Here is a 15,969-nt window from a genome sequence, read left to right on the forward strand (position 1 = left end):
ATTCAGTCATGCAAATAAATTTCCGTTGTAGCTCTTCTCCCCCCTGTGACAATTCTGTCCTCACGAGGATCTCCCTGCCAGCCACACTCCCCGGGGCTGCGCAGTCTTGTTTCACTTCTCTTTTCTGATTTCACGGGAAAAAGTAGATAAATCTGAAAACTAGCAAGTGCAGCAGCTTCTGAGGTCACAGGCAGCAGTGGCAGCAGGTTCCTCTGCCTGGAAAGCCCGTTTTGGCCTCAGCCCCTCCCGCCACGGGGGTTTCTGAAGGCCTCATGTGATCCCCCCAGGATCCTGCAGGACTGGCGCTATTGCTCTTGCCCTGAGCACAGTAAAACTGGACAGCATGGTTGTTTGATGGCTTTAATGAGGGTGGTGACAAGATAACACAAATTATGGACCTGTGAGCTGGGAAAGGGCCAGTGGAGGCCTGTGCTGGTGGGCACAGGCAAGCATGAGGCCCCCCTGGCGTCATCAGCACCAAACACCTTGCACAGCGCAGAGATGCTTGGCCTCGTGGTCTGATCCAGTGGTTGAGATGGCTGCTGGGTCCTGGGAGAGCTGCTGCCCAGCCCTGGCACAGCAGGTCCAGCCCTGAGATGGGAATAAACAGGAGGAAGCTTGGCTCTGAGAATGGCGCGCTGAGCTGAGACCGGGGTGCGCCACGTAAACAGCTCCACTTCTTCTTTACTGTGCCCTGCAGAAACATCCCTGCTTCCTCCCCACCACGGCTTGGCCGCACAGGCCGTGGTGCCATGCATCACTTGGCAGCTACCCTGAGGCTGGCGTACTCCGTGCAGGCTGTGCCCGCGCTCCTGCCGCGCCGGGGGGCCGTGGGCAGGGCCTGCAGGTCGGCGTAGTGGATGTCGTTCTCCTCCTTGCTGCTCTGCTGCAGAAGTGCACACAAATGGGGGATGATGCCACAGCAAAAATCTTGCAAAAATAACCCCAACCTTATTTCACGGAATCACAGGATATCCCCTGGGTTGGAAGGGACCCACAGGGATCATCGAGTCCAACTCCTGGCCTCACACAGGGCAACACCAAGAACCAGGTTCAAGCCAGGCTGGTGGTGATACGGCTGCAGAGGTGGCCCCGTGCTGCAGTGCAGACTGTGCTGGGACCAGATGCAGGCAGCTGCTGCCCACCCGAGGTCCCCCTTGGTCCCAGAGACTTGCAGAGTTACAGCAAGCCGGGGCATTGGAATGGGATGCACTTCCCCCTATTCACAGATCGCTCTTACCTGGCTGGGCAGGTGGGAGCTCTCTGCATCCAGAACTTCACTGCAGAGGGAAGGACAACCATTAGAACTAAAGGAATCTGGGTCCCCTCCCACCCAGCACAGCCTCCCTCAATTCCCCTCCCGAATTTCAGCAGGATGCCCATGCTGAAGGCAGAGAGGGACAACGTGCTGTCTGTGCTCCTGGGCTGGGCTCAGACACCGCAGTGAGGGGCTGCAGGGAGCTCCCTGGTGCTGGGTGCTCCCCACCAGGCACTTCTGTGAAACACAGAGAGAAGCAGCACAGCACAGTAAAGGACCTTTTCTGGGGCAAATTATTGCTCCAGAGAGTTAAAAAAAACCAGCATAAAGCAGGTGGATAAGGCAGTTTGCTCACCTCAGGGTGCAGAAGGAAGAGGTGGTGGGTACAAACCTGCGGGTGCTGGGGGTCCCTGCACAGCACTGCAGAGAGGTGGGCGGGAAGCTGCCCACGGCTGCTGGCCCGGCTGGGCACGGGCTGCCCACCCTGCCTTGGCGCTTCCTCCTGTACAGGCAAAGGGCGACGAGGAGGCCGAGGACAAGGAGGAAGCAGAGCACCACAACTGCAGCCACCATGCTGGGAACCACAGCTGCCTCTGTGGAGACAGAGGTAGAGCAGGAGAAGGTGGTGGGTGCAGAGCAGTGTGGGACCTTGCTGCAGGTAGGGTGGGGGCTGTGGGATGGGGCCCCTGGGAGCAGCATCCTGCTGGGCTGCACTCACCAAGCACAGACACCTCTGTGCCAGTTCCACGCTGAAACACCTCATCCTCACCAGTCAGGGACTTGGTGAACTTCACGCAGTAATAGGTGCCGACATCCTCGGGCTGAACATCCCTGATGTGGATGGTGAAGTCTGTGTCGGATCTACTCACGGCTCTCGTCACACGGGGAGCAGAGCCCGTGTCCGCATAGATGGTCCTGTTCCCACTGCCCCAGCCCTTCAGCCACTTCACAGGACCAGGTTCACTGGATCCAGACACGGTGCAGCCCAGGGTGAGCATCTTCCCCACTGTCACCGACACCTTGTCCTGGGGCTGGTGCAGCTTGAAGTCCTGACCCCCCCGAGCACCTGTACCTGGGCACAGCAACAGGAGGGTTTGGGGGTGAGTGATGGGGTGAGGCGAGGGCTGGCTCACAGGCAGAGCAGCTGAGAGATATCCTGGGATGTGGTACAGGCAAAGTGCAGGCACTGGGAGAGGGGAAGCCGAGTTCAAAATGAACAAGGGGCAAATCTGAAAAATGAGCAGGTTGCCCAGGGCAGTGGTGGGGTTACCATCCCTGGAGGGATTTAAATGACATACAGATGTGGCAGTTGGGGACATGGTTTAGTGATGGCCTTGGCAGTGCTGGGGGAATGGTTGGACCTGAGGATTCTGAGATCTTTTCCAAGCTAAATGGTTCTGTGATTCCATGATTTGATAAATCTACACCCTGTCGTGTCATTTGCAGGAGGTGCTGCAGGTGCCTGGAGGCCAGAGAGGTACAGAGGGAGCCAAGGGGAATTCCTGCCAGGAAAAACAACCGAGTGCTGTTAAACGTTAACGCCCTGGCTCTGTTCCATACAAGTCAGGATTACTGGGGCTCCATGAGGAATTGGGGTTCGCAGCCAGGAGCCAACCAGGAGCTGGCTCTGGGCAGGGATGTGCAGCCCCGGAGTCCAGCACAGCTCCCACACTCCTTGTCCTCAAATCCCTCTTGCACCCCAAAACCCTTCCAGTCCCCAAATCTCCCCTTTTCCCAAACCCCTTCATTCCCAAACCCCTCCTGCCCCCAGACCTCTCCTGCCCAAATCCCCCGGTGTGCTCGGCACCCGCTCGGCTGGGCTCGACTCGGCTGTGCTCTTCTCCGGAGCTGGGCTCTGCAGCCCCGGGGACGCTTTGCCACCAAAAGGTGGTCGCGGAAGGAACCCCCCCGCCCGGTGCTTATCTTTGGCGCCCGCTCGCATTAATGACCGGTGTGGGACGGGGCAGGGGAGCGGGGGGCTCGGGGGCTCCACTCCCGACTCACCCGAGAGCTGCCGCTGAACGGGGCTGCGCTGCCCGGACTGGAGCGGAGCTGCCGCCGCGGCCATGGGCTCTGCCCAAACTTTGGGAAGGAAAAGGAGAAGCAGGACAGGAAACGGAGGCGAGCGGTGGTTAACGCTTTGATGCCTGCCCGGCAGAGCCGCGCATCACTCGCGTCGGGCATCAGCCCCGTCGGGCATCACCCCTGACGGGCATAACCCCTGACGGGCATCACCCCCGGGTCGCCCGGCCCCGAGGGGCTGCACTGGACTCCGAACAGGGAACCGGACGGGCTCTGCGACCTCCCCGGTTCGGTGCAGGGCCGGAGCACCGGGGCCCCTGGCCCAGCTCTGCACCACCGACCCATGGGAGACACCACCCGGGGCCGGGGCAATCAGTGGCTTTCAACTGCACGGCTGGAGGGTTCTTTCCCAAAGACATCAGCGTGAAATGGTTCAAGGACAGGGCCTCCATCTCATCTCAGCTGCCCCAGGTCACTGAATGGCGGGAGAAATCCTACAACATGTCCAGCAGTGTGACAGTGGTCCTAGGGGAGGGTGACGTCCCCTCACGGCTCATCTGTGAGGTGCAGCACTCTGCGTCAGAGACCCTGCTGCGGGGGATGTACCAGCTCAACAGAGTCCTGAGAGGTGAGGGCTGGGGCACTTGTGCTGGGGTGTCCTGCTCCTGTGGGGCTGGGGGTCCTGGAGTGGGTACAGTGGGTCATGGGGTGGGGACAGGGCACCCTGTGGGCAGCAGAGCCAGGGATGTCAGACACCAGGCGCTGCCTCTCTTCCCAGTTTCCCCCAGTGTGGATGTGAGCCCTGACCAGACGAGCCCCATTGAGCTGAACAAGACCGTGAAATTCACCTGCCACGTGAAGGGCTTTTACCCAGCGAATGTGGCTGTTTCCTGGCTGGAGAACGGGATGAAGATGAAGGTGCAGAACGACTCCCGGCCATCGCTGTTGCGCCAGGGCTTGTTGGAGCTGAGGAGCCAGGTGGAGGTGCAAGCAACAGAGGAGAGGAATGGGTCTGTGTTCACCTGCCTGGTGGTACATGATGATCAGGCCCCTGTCAACCAGTCAGCCATCCAGATCGCCAGCCAGAAGGGACCAAGCAAGTGGTCCCAGATAAATAGTGGTGCGTCAAAGCTGGGTGGGGTGCCTGCCAGGGTGGCTGTATGGTGTAACCCCCTGAGAAAGCTCAAAGTCCCAGAAAAGGCTCCTTCTGGGGCCAGGAATGCCTTTCCTTGCGACCTGGTTGCTCACATCCTCTGTCCCCACTGCAGGTGTGAACCTTTCATCCAGCCTCCTCCTCCTGTGGCTTGGCATGCTGCTGGAGAAGGGAATCCTCAGTGGGCTCCTCTTCTTCCTCTTCAAGCGCACAAAGAAGGAAGCGCTGAGGATGCTGACCTGTCCCACTGTTCCTCAAGGCGGGTCCCAGGGCTTGGCCACCACCAGCCATGTCGTGTGAGCATGGAAATAAATGCACCAGGATGCAGAGGATGCCCTGGGTTGTTCTGTGCTGTCAGTCCTGGGCACCCAACCCTGTCTGTGACCCATCCACCTGCCCTCCTCCAGGGCTTGGTGCTGCCCATCCCAGTGTTTGGTGCTGCCCATCCCAGTGCCGGGTGCCTGATGCCTTGTGCCTGGTGCTGCCCAACCCCATGCCCAGTGCTCAGTGCCCGGTGCCTGGTGCTCAGTGCTGCCCATCCTGGTCCCCCATGCCTGGTTCCCTGTGCTTGACTCCCGGTGCCCAGTTCCCGCGGCTCAGTACCCAGTGCTCAGGGCCCAGTTCCCAGAGTCCAGTGCTCAGTACTCGGTGCCTGATTCCCAGGGCTCAGTGTCCAGTTTTCAGTGTCCGTTCCCGGTGCTCAGTGCTGCCCATCCCGGTTCCCGGTGCTCAGTGCTGCCCATCCCTGTTCCCGATTCCCGGTTCCCGGTGCTCAGTGCTGCCCATCCCGGTTCCCGGTTCCCGGTTCCCGGTTCCCGGTTCCCGGTTCCCGGTTCCCGGTTCCCGGTTCCCTGTTCCCTGTTCCCGGCGCACCGGCTCCTCCCGGCCGCCAGAGGCCGCTGTGCGCGGGCCGGACCCCGCTCGCCGCCGCGGGTGTTTCCGGGCGGGCGGGTTTGGCGGCGCACGCGGGGGCGGGGCGGGCCGGCCCGGCGGGGTTTGGGCGCTGCACCGCGGCAAGATGGCGGACAGGGAGGAGGCGCTGAGGGAGTTCGTGGCCGTGACCGGCACCGAGGAGGAGCGAGCGCGGTTCTTCCTCGAGTCTTCGGGCTGGGACCTCCAGGTACCTCCGCCGCTGCCCTCCGCTCGCTCCGCTGCGGGGCTTGGCGCCGCCGCGGCGTTGGCCGGGGGACAGCGCTGGGCCGGAGCTCGGCGTCCCGCAGGCTCAGGCCTCGCCCCCGCCCGTCGCCGGGCTCAGCCCTTGCGGCGGGACCGTGGCCTGGCTGGGGCCGAGGCCCGTCTCGGTTGTCTCGTTCGTTTTCTCCCGCGCGGTGAGGGGCGGTGGGTCTGGGGTGTGCCGGGTTTGTGTGGGTTCTCCTGTAATGCTGGCGAGGTTGTCAGCGCTGTGCTGTTGGTGTTGCCAGCGGCGGCCCCAGAGCCCCCAGACCGTGGAGGAGCCACCCACTACTCTGACCTGCCCCTGTCCCTGGTCCTTCTCGAAGGATCTGGCTGTGTTAACCTCTGCTTGTGGGTGGCGCAAAAGCAGCTGTTTCAGGGCAGTAGTTTTGGCATAGCCCTTGTGTCAGTGCTGCAGAAGAAGAGCCCTGGCATTCCCTGGCAGGGAAGGTGACATCCCTGCAGCAGGGAGTGCCCTGCCGTGACACAGCCAAACAGCAGAGCCTGCCAAGGCCTTGTCTTTGCCAGGACCTGCAAAGGGGAAATGGCATGAAGTGTCTTTAGTGAGAGGTGCCTTGAGAGGTCCAGCGTGGCAGATGGTTCAGCTGGGATGTTTATGTGGGTTTTGCTCTTTCTCTGGAGTGTTTACTCCCATCCTGACAAGCTTTGCTGGTTTCCCTTTGCAGATTGCCCTCGCCAGTTTCTACGAGGACGGGGGTGATGAGGACATCCTGACCCTGCCCCAGCCCACCCCCAGCTCCATATCCAGAGGCACTGGAGCCAGGTGAGAAGTGAGCTCCAGGTCCATCCTGGAAACCTGACAGTGGAAACTGTGAAAACACAAACTCTCTATAAAGCACTGATGTGTGTTAGTTTTCGGGAGTAGCTCTGTGTTTAGATTTGCTTCACCTCATTTGGCTCTCTAGAAATTGTGAAAGCCTGAGCATTTGTACGTCACCAGCACGGGTGTTATTGCACAACTGAGCCAGAGATCAGTTAGGAAAGCTCGGCTCATTGCTCAGGAAAAACTTGGTTAGTCTTTTGAGGTTAAAGACAGTCAGTTCATGATACTTTCATTTGAGCAGACCATGTCTCTGCAGGAAGAACATTTTCTGGTTTTGTGTGAGACCTGAGCTGATCAAGTCAAGCATTTTACAAAATAAGAAGTGAGTTTTGCCTTACCAAATCCCTGTGAAGTCAGGGAATGCTGCCCAGTTTTAAAGAGGAGTTGCTGGCTGTATCTTGAAGAGAAATGCTCTCGGTTCAGGCATTGGTAAACAGTCCACCTTGCAGAAGGAGCCTGTTTCAGTGTTGACTGTTTCAGTGTGGAATGTTTTATCTGGGAATGTTTTAGTTTGGACTGTGTCCCAACATTCTTCTTGCTGGATCTTTGCAGTGACCATCGAGTAACCTCGTTCAGAGACCTTGTGCATGCGCAGGAGGAGGATGATGAAGAGGAGGAGGGACAGCGGTAAGTTTCTAGCTAGAGACTCAAACCCTGGGTGTTTATCCCGGCCCTTTTGGGAGGACTTGCTGCTTGTGTTCAGTTTTTTTAAGATCAAGTTCGTGTCTCTATAAAGTTCCTGTAGTGAAGCATCTGCGGTTTGACAGGGGTTTGTCAGTGCAAAGCCTGTGCACAAGCACGTGCTCAGCTGTGTAAGCACCAGCTCTCAGCGCTGAGAGAAAGCCTAAAGTAGGGTATGGAAGCCCTGAGTTAAGAACAGGAAACAGCCCAGATCCTCATTTATGTCCATAGAGAATGGAAATGTGGGAATAATGCAGAGATTTGTTTTCTTTCTGCTTGAGGTTTTCGGTTTTATTTTTGTTGAGGTTTTGGTTTTGGGTTGTTTAGTTTGGTTTCTTTTTGAAGTGCTGCTTAAGGGTACTGTACTGGCATGTGGAAGTGGAAAGAAAAACAGGAACATGGAATACTAGTGGGAAAGTCTCCTACGATGTCAGCTGTAAGTAGTTAAATACCCTTAAGGTTGACAGGCAAAGTAAATGGAATGGAACTGATGTCTCTGAAGGGGTGGCTCAGCCTGGATGGACCGTGGTCTGCAGGCAGCTGGGAGCTCGCTCTGTGTGTGTTACAGGCCATCTGGAAGCTAATAAACCCAATCTTCCAGAAGTGCTTAATTGCACTTCACTGACTGTGCATCCATTGCTTCCAGCTGAGATCCGTCCTTTGTGTGGCATGACTGTGTGCCTTCCCTCAGAATTCCAGTTGGTTGTTTCTCTGATGGGTCAGAGGCTTGCTGGAAGCCTTGTTGAGCCGGGTGATTGAGCTGGTACTGGTGTTTAAAACAGGGCTTGTCCCTCTGGGCTGTTCCTCTTGCCAGGTCTGAGACTTGTGGCCACTTTATTGCTATTGATCCACAGGTAATCTTACAGTAATTGACATAAAAAGAAGGTCTCTGCAGTACAGGAACTTGCAGGTGGCGGCAGTGGGAGACACGCTGGTAGTATCCAGTATTTGTGATTCCAAGGTGTTTCACTGAGTGCACAAATACGGACAAGTGAATCCTGATGTCAAACCGCTGGGTCCTGGAGAGGCAGTGGGTCCAGTCTGACCAGGGGCCGGGTGCTTTCTGTTAGGTTTTATGCTGGTGGCTCGGAGAGAAGTGGCCAGCAGATCGTGGGCCCTCCGAGGAAGAAGAGTCCCAACGAGCTGGTGGAGGATCTGTTCAAGGGAGCCAAGGAACACGGCGCGGTGGCCGTCGATCGGACGACCAAGGGCGGTGGCGAGACAAGCAAGCCGAAGGTGAGGAGGGCTGAGTTCTTCCTTCTGTTCCCTGTTTCAGTTAAGGCTCCATCATGCCAGCTGTTTGGCACTGAGGAGCCTGGAATTACCTTGACAACTAAGTCTGGACTCCTCTCTCAGTGCAGCTCTATTTTGTGTGTCACAGTAGCAAGAAAAGCCGCTCTCTTGTGCCGTATTTATGAACTTGCTGAAGCTGTCACTGTGCCTGCAGGGCAATAGATGTTGCTGATGCCATGAAGCCCCTGTTCATCCACAGGGGTGGTGGGGAAGGGGAGCAGCTCTCTTGGGTTTGTGTGGTTCTGTAACCCTTTGCCTGCTTCTCTCTTCCAGCCTTTTGCAGGGGGAGGGTATCGCCTTGGGGCTACTCCCGAGGAGGAGTCGGCTTACGTGGCAGGAGAGAGGAGGCAGAACTCTGCTCAGGATGTGAGTATGTCTGCACAAGTCTGTAGATGTGACCCAAGGGATTTCTCTGCTCTAGCTACAGAGCTTGCCACCCCTGAGAGTTACAAAGCTTGACAGAAATTCACAAGGACAGAAATATGGTAAATCCTGCTTCCTGTGGGATTTCTGAGTAGAAAATAGATGATTGGTCTTGGGTAAGCAGTTTTCTGATGAACTGTTAATTAAGAATATGAGCATTCCTTAGAAGTGCAATAATGTGTGAAGAGCACTGGGCAATTAACTTTTCTTTATCCACTGGAGAGCTGTGGAGCTGCCAGCATCAGTGTGAGGTTCCCTCGTGCTTGGTTTATGGCCAAACGTGCTTCTAGGCCGTGGTGGGAGCCTGGTTTAGGCTCCTCACCCAGCACACTCCTGGCTCTTCAGCCATATTTGCCTAAAAGGGGACTGTGGTGCCACCTTCTAGGAATTGACACCTGACCATTACATACATAGCCAGTGCTTTGGGTTTTTTCCCTCAGCCCAGAGGAACCTGGCTGGAGTGTTTTCTGCACCCGAAAGCTCCTCTGCCCAGTAGGAACTTTTCATTTTGCATCGATTTTTGTTGTCACCAAGATGCTCAGTGAGGCTGATTGTTGTTTGGGGGCTGCTGCAGGTGCATGTTGTACTGAAGCTCTGGAAGAGTGGATTCAGTCTGGATAGTGGAGAGCTGAGGAGCTACCAGGATCCATCCAATGCCCAGTTCCTCGATGATATCCGCAGAGGGTACGTAGTGAGAGGGAAGAAAAAGAGCATCTGTTTTCTGAAACACAAGTGTTTTTGGAATCCAGGCTGCTGAATCTGGCACATTTCACCTGAGCTTTCTTGTAAGAAATTAATTATTCTTCATATGGAACATTTGGTTCAGGTAAACAGGGAGTGGCTTTGGTTTGTGTGGGGTTTGTGTGAAGTGAACAAAGAGGTGTTCATATTTGGGGTGAGATTTCTGATGCATGACATCACTCCAGGTGACAGGGAAAAGTAGCCTTTAATTTGTGTGTGTCAGTGGGGGAGGTGTGTGTCTGCCCTATTAATTAAGCAAGGGGCACACTGCAATTCCTGAAAATCCAAAGGTCTGGGGCTTTTTCTCCACACTTTCCTGCCTTGCTGCTTCAGGCAGCTGCCTTAGGACTCTGTCTTTGCAGGGAAGTCCCGGCCGAGCTGCGCAGGTTAGCACGGGGAGGACAGGTGAACCTGGATATGGAGGATCACCGGGATGAGGAGTATGTGAAACCTAAAAGTGTCTTCAAGGCTTTTACTGGAGAAGGACAGAAGCTGGGCAGGTGAGAAGACGGCGGCGCTGCTTTGCTCTGTGTGTGATGGGAGAGAGTCACTCGAGAGCCTTGCTAGGTGGAGCCTTTTGATTCATCTTTCTGAAGGAAAGGCACTGGGTGCCTGTGGGATGGGAGGTGTTCCTCTAAGGAAACGAGGCTCACTGGCATGTACTGTGGGGTGGCTCAGCCTCTCCCTAGCGGGAGGCGGGTCCCTGGTTTGGAACTCCCATAGAACACGTAGGAGCAGTGTTTCCAAGTCACACTGCCCTTGTTCCCGTGAGGATGTAAGGGCCTGTGACATGGTACCAAAGGAGATGGTAGAGGTGAATTTCTAGACAAGTTCCTGCTGACTGGCTGACTAATAAATTCTTACTTCCAGCTTGCTTGGTGTCTCCTGTCTAGCAGCCCTGGTAGTTGGGCCTGGCAGGCGATGAGCTGGCTGGCTGATCCTGGCTCCCTGCAGCCAGGTGAGTTTGGTTTTTAACAGCTCCCCTTGTGTTCCCCTGTTGCCAGCACCGTGCCCCAGGTGATGGGCACCAGCTCACCAGCCCAGCAGGCAGAGAACGAAGCCAAAGCCAGTTCCGCCATCGCGATCAATGAGTCGGAGCCCGTCACCAACATCCAGATCCGGCTCGCTGACGGTGGGCGACTGGTCCAGAAGTTTAACCACAGTCACAGGTATGAGCAGGAAACACCAGGAAGGGCTGCGTGGCACTGCAGACTGGACACAGGTGGAGCAGGTGTTAAAATCCTGGTTGCCTGCCAAAGGGAGCTCTGGGGATCCTTCTGTATAGATGAGGAGGAATAGAATTATTGTGGGGTTTTAAGGCAGTTGTTAACTGTTGGATAGGATTTGCTTTCCAAATAGGGATAGATTATAGCCAGTGATACCACATCTGGGAGGGTCAGTGTTATCAGCAACACTTTCCTTGATGTCACCTATAAAAAACTGAATCTCTTTTAAGGGCTTTAGAAACTCACAGATAATTAGAAACCTGTTCAGTTATTCTGCCTCAGTTTAGACTTCTCTACGGGACTGTTCCCTGTGCTGAGTGGAGCACGAAGGGATGTTCTTACCACAGTTCTGTTCCCTTGGACAAGCAGAGCTGGCTTAGATACCCCACTGCTTCCTCAGACTGCTCTCCTAAAGTCCTTCTCACCTCCCTGATTTGAGGTTTATGTTCATTCCTCCAGTTTCTATAAGAGTCAAGCCCAGGGCAAAGACTTACAAAAGCCTTTGTCTATGACTGAGTTCAGGAAGTGGATCCCGTGTCACTGTGTGGCTGCTCAGGGGAGCCGAAATCCTCTGGGTTCTGCTGTGTGTGACAAGCTCAATCACTCAGAGCAGCAAGTGTCAAACAGTTCTTTAAATCTGTTCATCATTAAGGGTTTGGAAGCTTTCAGTTTCGAATAACCTCCTGACAACACAGACAAAGAACACTGAGCTGCTGTTATTTCACTAAACGGGAGCCCACAGAGGAGCAGGTTAAATCAGAATATAGTCTGGCTGTGGCCTGTGACGTGAGCTGGGAAGCAGATGCAGCACAGGCTGCACACCTTTGTAGAAGCTGTTCAGTAACAGGATCACCCTTGTGTGTTTGATCCCTTTGGACAGGATCCGTGACATCCGGCTCTTCATAGTAGATGCTCGGCCAGCGATGGCTGCCACCAGTTTCGTCCTCATGACCACCTTCCCCAATAAAGAGCTGACTGACGAGAACCAGACCCTGAAGGAAGCCAACCTGCTCAACGCTGTCATCGTTCAGCGGTTGACATAGAGGACCCCAGCTGTGGCCACACGCCTGGCGCGGCGCACGGGGCCGTCCCCTCCCGCGTGGTGCCACACGGGCCCACATCTGCTCGTAGCTCTGGGTTCTTAGGTCTTGGTTGGACTTTTTTTCTCTTTAGTTGCATTTCCGATGGGTTTTTTTTTTTTTTTTGTGATGATGATCAGTGGACTTTAAAATAAATAAAACGAAACGAATCCGTTTTGAAAGGAGCTGCAGCCTGTTGTGCCCCAGATTCTCCCAGGAGAGTTCAGTTACCTTTGTGGATTGAGTTACTGCACTCAGAGAGAGGTGGAAGGCGAGGGGAAGGGAGCTTCAGGGAGCAGTTTCTGTCTGTTTACTGCTCACCACAGTCCTTTTGCTCTTCCCTCCAGGGACTGCTGCAAAGTACTCCCTTTTTTTTTCCGCACATTAAATATAAACTATCCGAGAATTGGTGATCTGATTGTCAGGATAGTGGTTACACTTCTGTAAAAGCCTTATGGGGGAAGTCTTTGTGAAAGAGCTCAGTGTGGGGAAAACTCCAGCATCTGAGGTGCAAGGTTTAACACTTCCCAGGCTTTTCCGGAGAGAAAGCCCTGACTTTCCTTCCCTCAGCTGAACTCTTGGGGCATTCATTGCAGTCCCCACCTGCTCTGCCTGTGCTTTCCCTGGCAGGCCAGACCGGCTGCAGGTTTAATTTGCTGTATTGCATTTCTCTGAGAAACCCTGCTGCTGACTTCTTCTTTCCAAGAAGGTACAAAGCTGAATCAGCTTGAACTGACTGGAAGTAAGAGACAAACAGAGTCTAACTGGAAAGCAAGTTATATCCTAAGAGGTGAATTATTGAGATGATGGCAACAGCTCAGGTGGAAAAACGCAAGGCTGTATTTGATGTATTTCCTCTCCTCTGCTGAGGACTAACATAGCTGAACACCTGGAGTTCTCCAGCTTTGGTCTGTTCTGTTTGTGTTTTGGGCTCAGGTCTCGATATCTTTCTCTCCCTTGAACAGAATCCTGTGGGTCCTTATGCCCAGACACGAGGCTAGAATATTGTGCTGCTTCTGTCCTCATCCTGGGCTTACAAGCAGAGCCCAGAGCTGAGCCGTGGGCTGCAGCCACCAGCTCCCTGGGAGCAGGGTCCCTGGGAGAGGCCACGCTCCTGCCCTGCCAAGGGCTGGAGCTCTCCCTCCGCATCCTGAGCCCCGCACTGTGAGTCCACCCCCCTCAGCACTGGGAAGCTTCCAGGTCCTCACCTTGGTGTGAGCAGAGGGAGCTCTGGGTGCAGGGGAGGGGCTGGCAGGTTGGGCGGGTTCAGCGTGAGGAACTCGCTTGGCTGCCTGTAGTAACAAACCAGCGGGAGCAGAGACCAGCCCTCGGCAAGGTCATTTTTACAGCAGTTTCTCGACTGAGAGCTGAATTAACTCACATTTTTCTTTACAGAATAGACATACAATGTGTGTAACAACCAATTTGTAAATTATTGTGAAAAATGCCATTAAAAGCCCACAAAATAGGAAAACAGTGTTTGACCCTTTCTAACTGGCTGCCATCTGGGCTCTGATTTTGGATGATGTTTGTGAGGGTGTCTCATCTTCGGGCTGCTCTGTGAGTAGGCTTCCTGTGCTGAGCTGTCTTTAGCTAAATGAGGCTTAACCTCTCAGCAGCACTTTTAAAGATTATTTTTTCTGACAGGTGAGTTTGGGGTTCACCTGCCTGTCACTTGCTGGTATTTGTTATGATCAGTGAGTAACCTGTGGGAACCAGTACAGAGAGAACTGAGAAAAGGGGGTTTCCCTCGGAGCAAAACAGTCACAGCTGCCTTGTGAGAAGTTACTCAGAGGAGTTCTTGTACGAGGATCTTCACAGGTGCCATTCTGGGGACCTGGGACAATGTCTTCTGGAATGCTGGATAGGATGCACCCCGAGACCCAGAGAGAAAGTTTATCCAACAGAAAGGGTGCCAGTTATTTGTCTCCTGCTTCTGCCTTTGTTAGCCAGTGGCATCAGAGCACAGGTGGTGGCCAGCTGGTGTCCGTGGTCTTTGGATGAACTGGCCACACTGGTGCCTACAAATTCAGGGAGTGTTGGCAGCCAGACAGCAACTCCTCCAGCTGCTGATCCTAAGGTTTTGCTGTGCAGGTTCTGCTCACTGATGGGAACTTTCACATCCAGGTTTGCTGCCAGTTCTCTCCTTGCTGCTGGGAGGGAAAAGGGATAAATCCAGGGGCTCAGGAGCGTTTCTTTGCCAGGAAGAGGGAATTTTCCCTGGAGCCGGAGGGTGGCAGTGCTGCGGAGAAGCCGCTCTCCACCTCGAAGGCTCCTCTGAGGAGCTCTGCCAGATCCTGCTCTCTGTGGGAACTGCACCTTGTGCTCTAGTGTGACCGGGAGCACCCTGGGACACCGCTGCTGGCTCCTTCTGCCTCTGGTTCTCTCCTTGTTTTTTGTAAGTCATGAGCAGTGCTTATCTCCTGGTTGAGCAGGTCAGCTCTGTCCCGCTGCCTGCAGGATGGACTGCAAGATCAGTGACCAGGACAGACCTGTCTTCTTCCAAAGCTGACAAAAGAGCCTGTGGAACCAACTGAGAGTGATGTACGTGCAATGTCCTGTATTACACTGTCTCCTGTGAGCTGGTGGAGTGTTCCAATATAAAATAAGCTATAAAGCAAAAATGACAGTCAGGCAAATTAATGGGGAAGGGGTAATACACCAGAGCAGAAAAAAGGCAATGGTGGAAAGAGATGCTTTGATTTGCTAAAGAAAATCACCTTCCTTGTCACTTGTGCAGCCCCATCCCTGGAAATGTTCAAGGCCAGGCTGGACAGGGCTTGGAGCAACCTGATCTAGTGGAAAGTGTCCTTGCCTATGGCAGGGGTTTGGAACGAGATGAGCTTTAAGGTCTCTTCCAAGCCAAACCAGTCCTTGATTCCATGATTCTATTTGGTGTTGTGCCCCTGCAGTACTTAAATCCTTATTTCTGACACTCCTGTAGTTTTTGATGGTTGTTACTGAGTTTATTTGACTTTCCCTCTAGTAAGATCTCTTTCCTTTGTCATTCCATTTCTGTGTTCTAACATAAGCTGAGATTGGGCTTTTCTAAAACTGGCATTTATGCTCATAAAAAAGTGTCTTTGTTCTCCTTCTTTGCCTGGAGAAGTGTTTCCCTGCAAAATTTTCCTTTTTTTCTCTGATCATTTCCCCAAGAGGAAGTTGTGCCTGTGTTCCTGGCCTTTCACACCCCAGTGTTAAGAAAGTGCTCCACATCTCGTGTGAAAAATCACTTCTTTTCAATTTCTGTTGTGCTGTCCTATCTGGAGCTCATGTCTTTCACTGTATCTTACTGTTTTTCTCCAATTACTGTATTTTAATAGTTTTCTCGCCCTCAGATGGGTAATTGTAGGACTTCCTGGGATTTTTTTCCTTCGCGTGCAGTTCTTTGTTTCCTCTTTTTTCACATGTCCTTGTTGCTAAGGTTGAGTTCCTGTGTTTTCTGATAGCATTCACACCATTTCCTGGGAACTTTACCTCCCCCTCTCTAATGCTGCTTCTGCTGTGGGATGTTTCCTGGTCCATGTTTCTTGCATGCTCGGTGCTCTGTTTTCCTCAGGAGGTTCTGTTACCCAAGGGCCATGTGGTGTTTTAGTGATCCTGGTATAGGAACACCCATTTCTAGGTGTAGTTGTACCTTCAGCTGCCTGTTCAGGTAAAACAACGTTAACAGTACAAAGCAGTCAGTTTTAGTTGGCTTTTTTTTTGACTCAAAACTCGGGTAGCCCAGCTGGCAGATAAATGGAAGCAGCAACAAGAGACAGGGAGTAAAAAATTCCAGTGGGCACAACAGCAGCTACAAGTCAGGTACATTTCATGACTCCTCCTTAAATTAACTCTTTAATGGCTTATGGGGCCTACAAGAGCTCCTCTCCTGCCTCCTCCATTTTGGTGGCGATCGAAGTCCTGACTCCTGTTCCACCAAGAGAAGGGAGCTGTGCTAAAGGGAATCTGAGAGCCTCTGGCCATGCCTAGAGCAGTCAAGGAGAGGTAAGTCTTTGGAGGACTTGCTGGTTGAACACATCCAAATGCTGCCACTTGCAAATTCCCATTTGCTGGCTCTAGACTTCTTTTTA

At 53.8% G+C, this 15,969-nt stretch overlaps 3 protein-coding genes across 4 annotated transcripts; 2 read left to right on the forward strand and 1 right to left on the reverse strand.

Moving 5' to 3' along the window:
* Window positions 1–352: 352 nt before the first annotated feature.
* On the reverse strand, window positions 353–3,395 carry LOC127477902 (signal-regulatory protein beta-2-like). 2 transcript variants are annotated; one of them, XM_051802978.1, is made up of 5 exons: window positions 3,263–3,395; window positions 1,977–2,330; window positions 1,650–1,851; window positions 1,241–1,280; window positions 353–883 (listed from the first exon to the last, which is right to left on the reverse strand). In XM_051802978.1, the coding sequence occupies exons 1-5, from the start codon at window positions 3,324–3,326 to the stop codon at window positions 758–760; spliced, it is 786 nt and encodes a 261-aa protein (XP_051658938.1). In that variant the 5' UTR covers window positions 3,327–3,395; the 3' UTR covers window positions 353–757. The 2 variants fall into 2 exon arrangements, with proteins under 2 accessions (XP_051658938.1, XP_051658937.1); XM_051802977.1 differs by having other exon boundaries at window positions 353–886.
* Window positions 3,325–4,766, forward strand: LOC127478162 (tyrosine-protein phosphatase non-receptor type substrate 1-like). Its single transcript, XM_051803423.1, has 4 exons — window positions 3,325–3,379; window positions 3,579–3,908; window positions 4,059–4,400; window positions 4,549–4,766. Exons 1-4 carry the CDS (start codon window positions 3,325–3,327, stop codon window positions 4,731–4,733), a joined length of 912 nt encoding a protein of 303 aa, XP_051659383.1. The 3' UTR covers window positions 4,734–4,766.
* Window positions 4,767–5,401: 635 nt separating this feature from the next.
* Window positions 5,402–12,075, forward strand: NSFL1C (NSFL1 cofactor). The gene is made up of 9 exons (XM_051802958.1): window positions 5,402–5,553; window positions 6,293–6,390; window positions 7,003–7,077; window positions 8,202–8,367; window positions 8,698–8,790; window positions 9,422–9,531; window positions 9,951–10,088; window positions 10,593–10,757; window positions 11,695–12,075. The coding sequence occupies exons 1-9, from the start codon at window positions 5,452–5,454 to the stop codon at window positions 11,855–11,857; spliced, it is 1,110 nt and encodes a 369-aa protein (XP_051658918.1). The 5' UTR covers window positions 5,402–5,451; the 3' UTR covers window positions 11,858–12,075.
* Window positions 12,076–15,969: the final 3,894 nt, after the last annotated feature.

The sequence above is a fragment of the Manacus candei genome, unplaced genomic scaffold (assembly GCF_025592945.1).
Source record: "Manacus candei isolate 608988 ecotype Guabito, Panama unplaced genomic scaffold, ASM2559294v1 h1tg000057l, whole genome shotgun sequence".
Classification (NCBI taxonomy): domain Eukaryota; kingdom Metazoa; phylum Chordata; class Aves; order Passeriformes; family Pipridae; genus Manacus; species Manacus candei.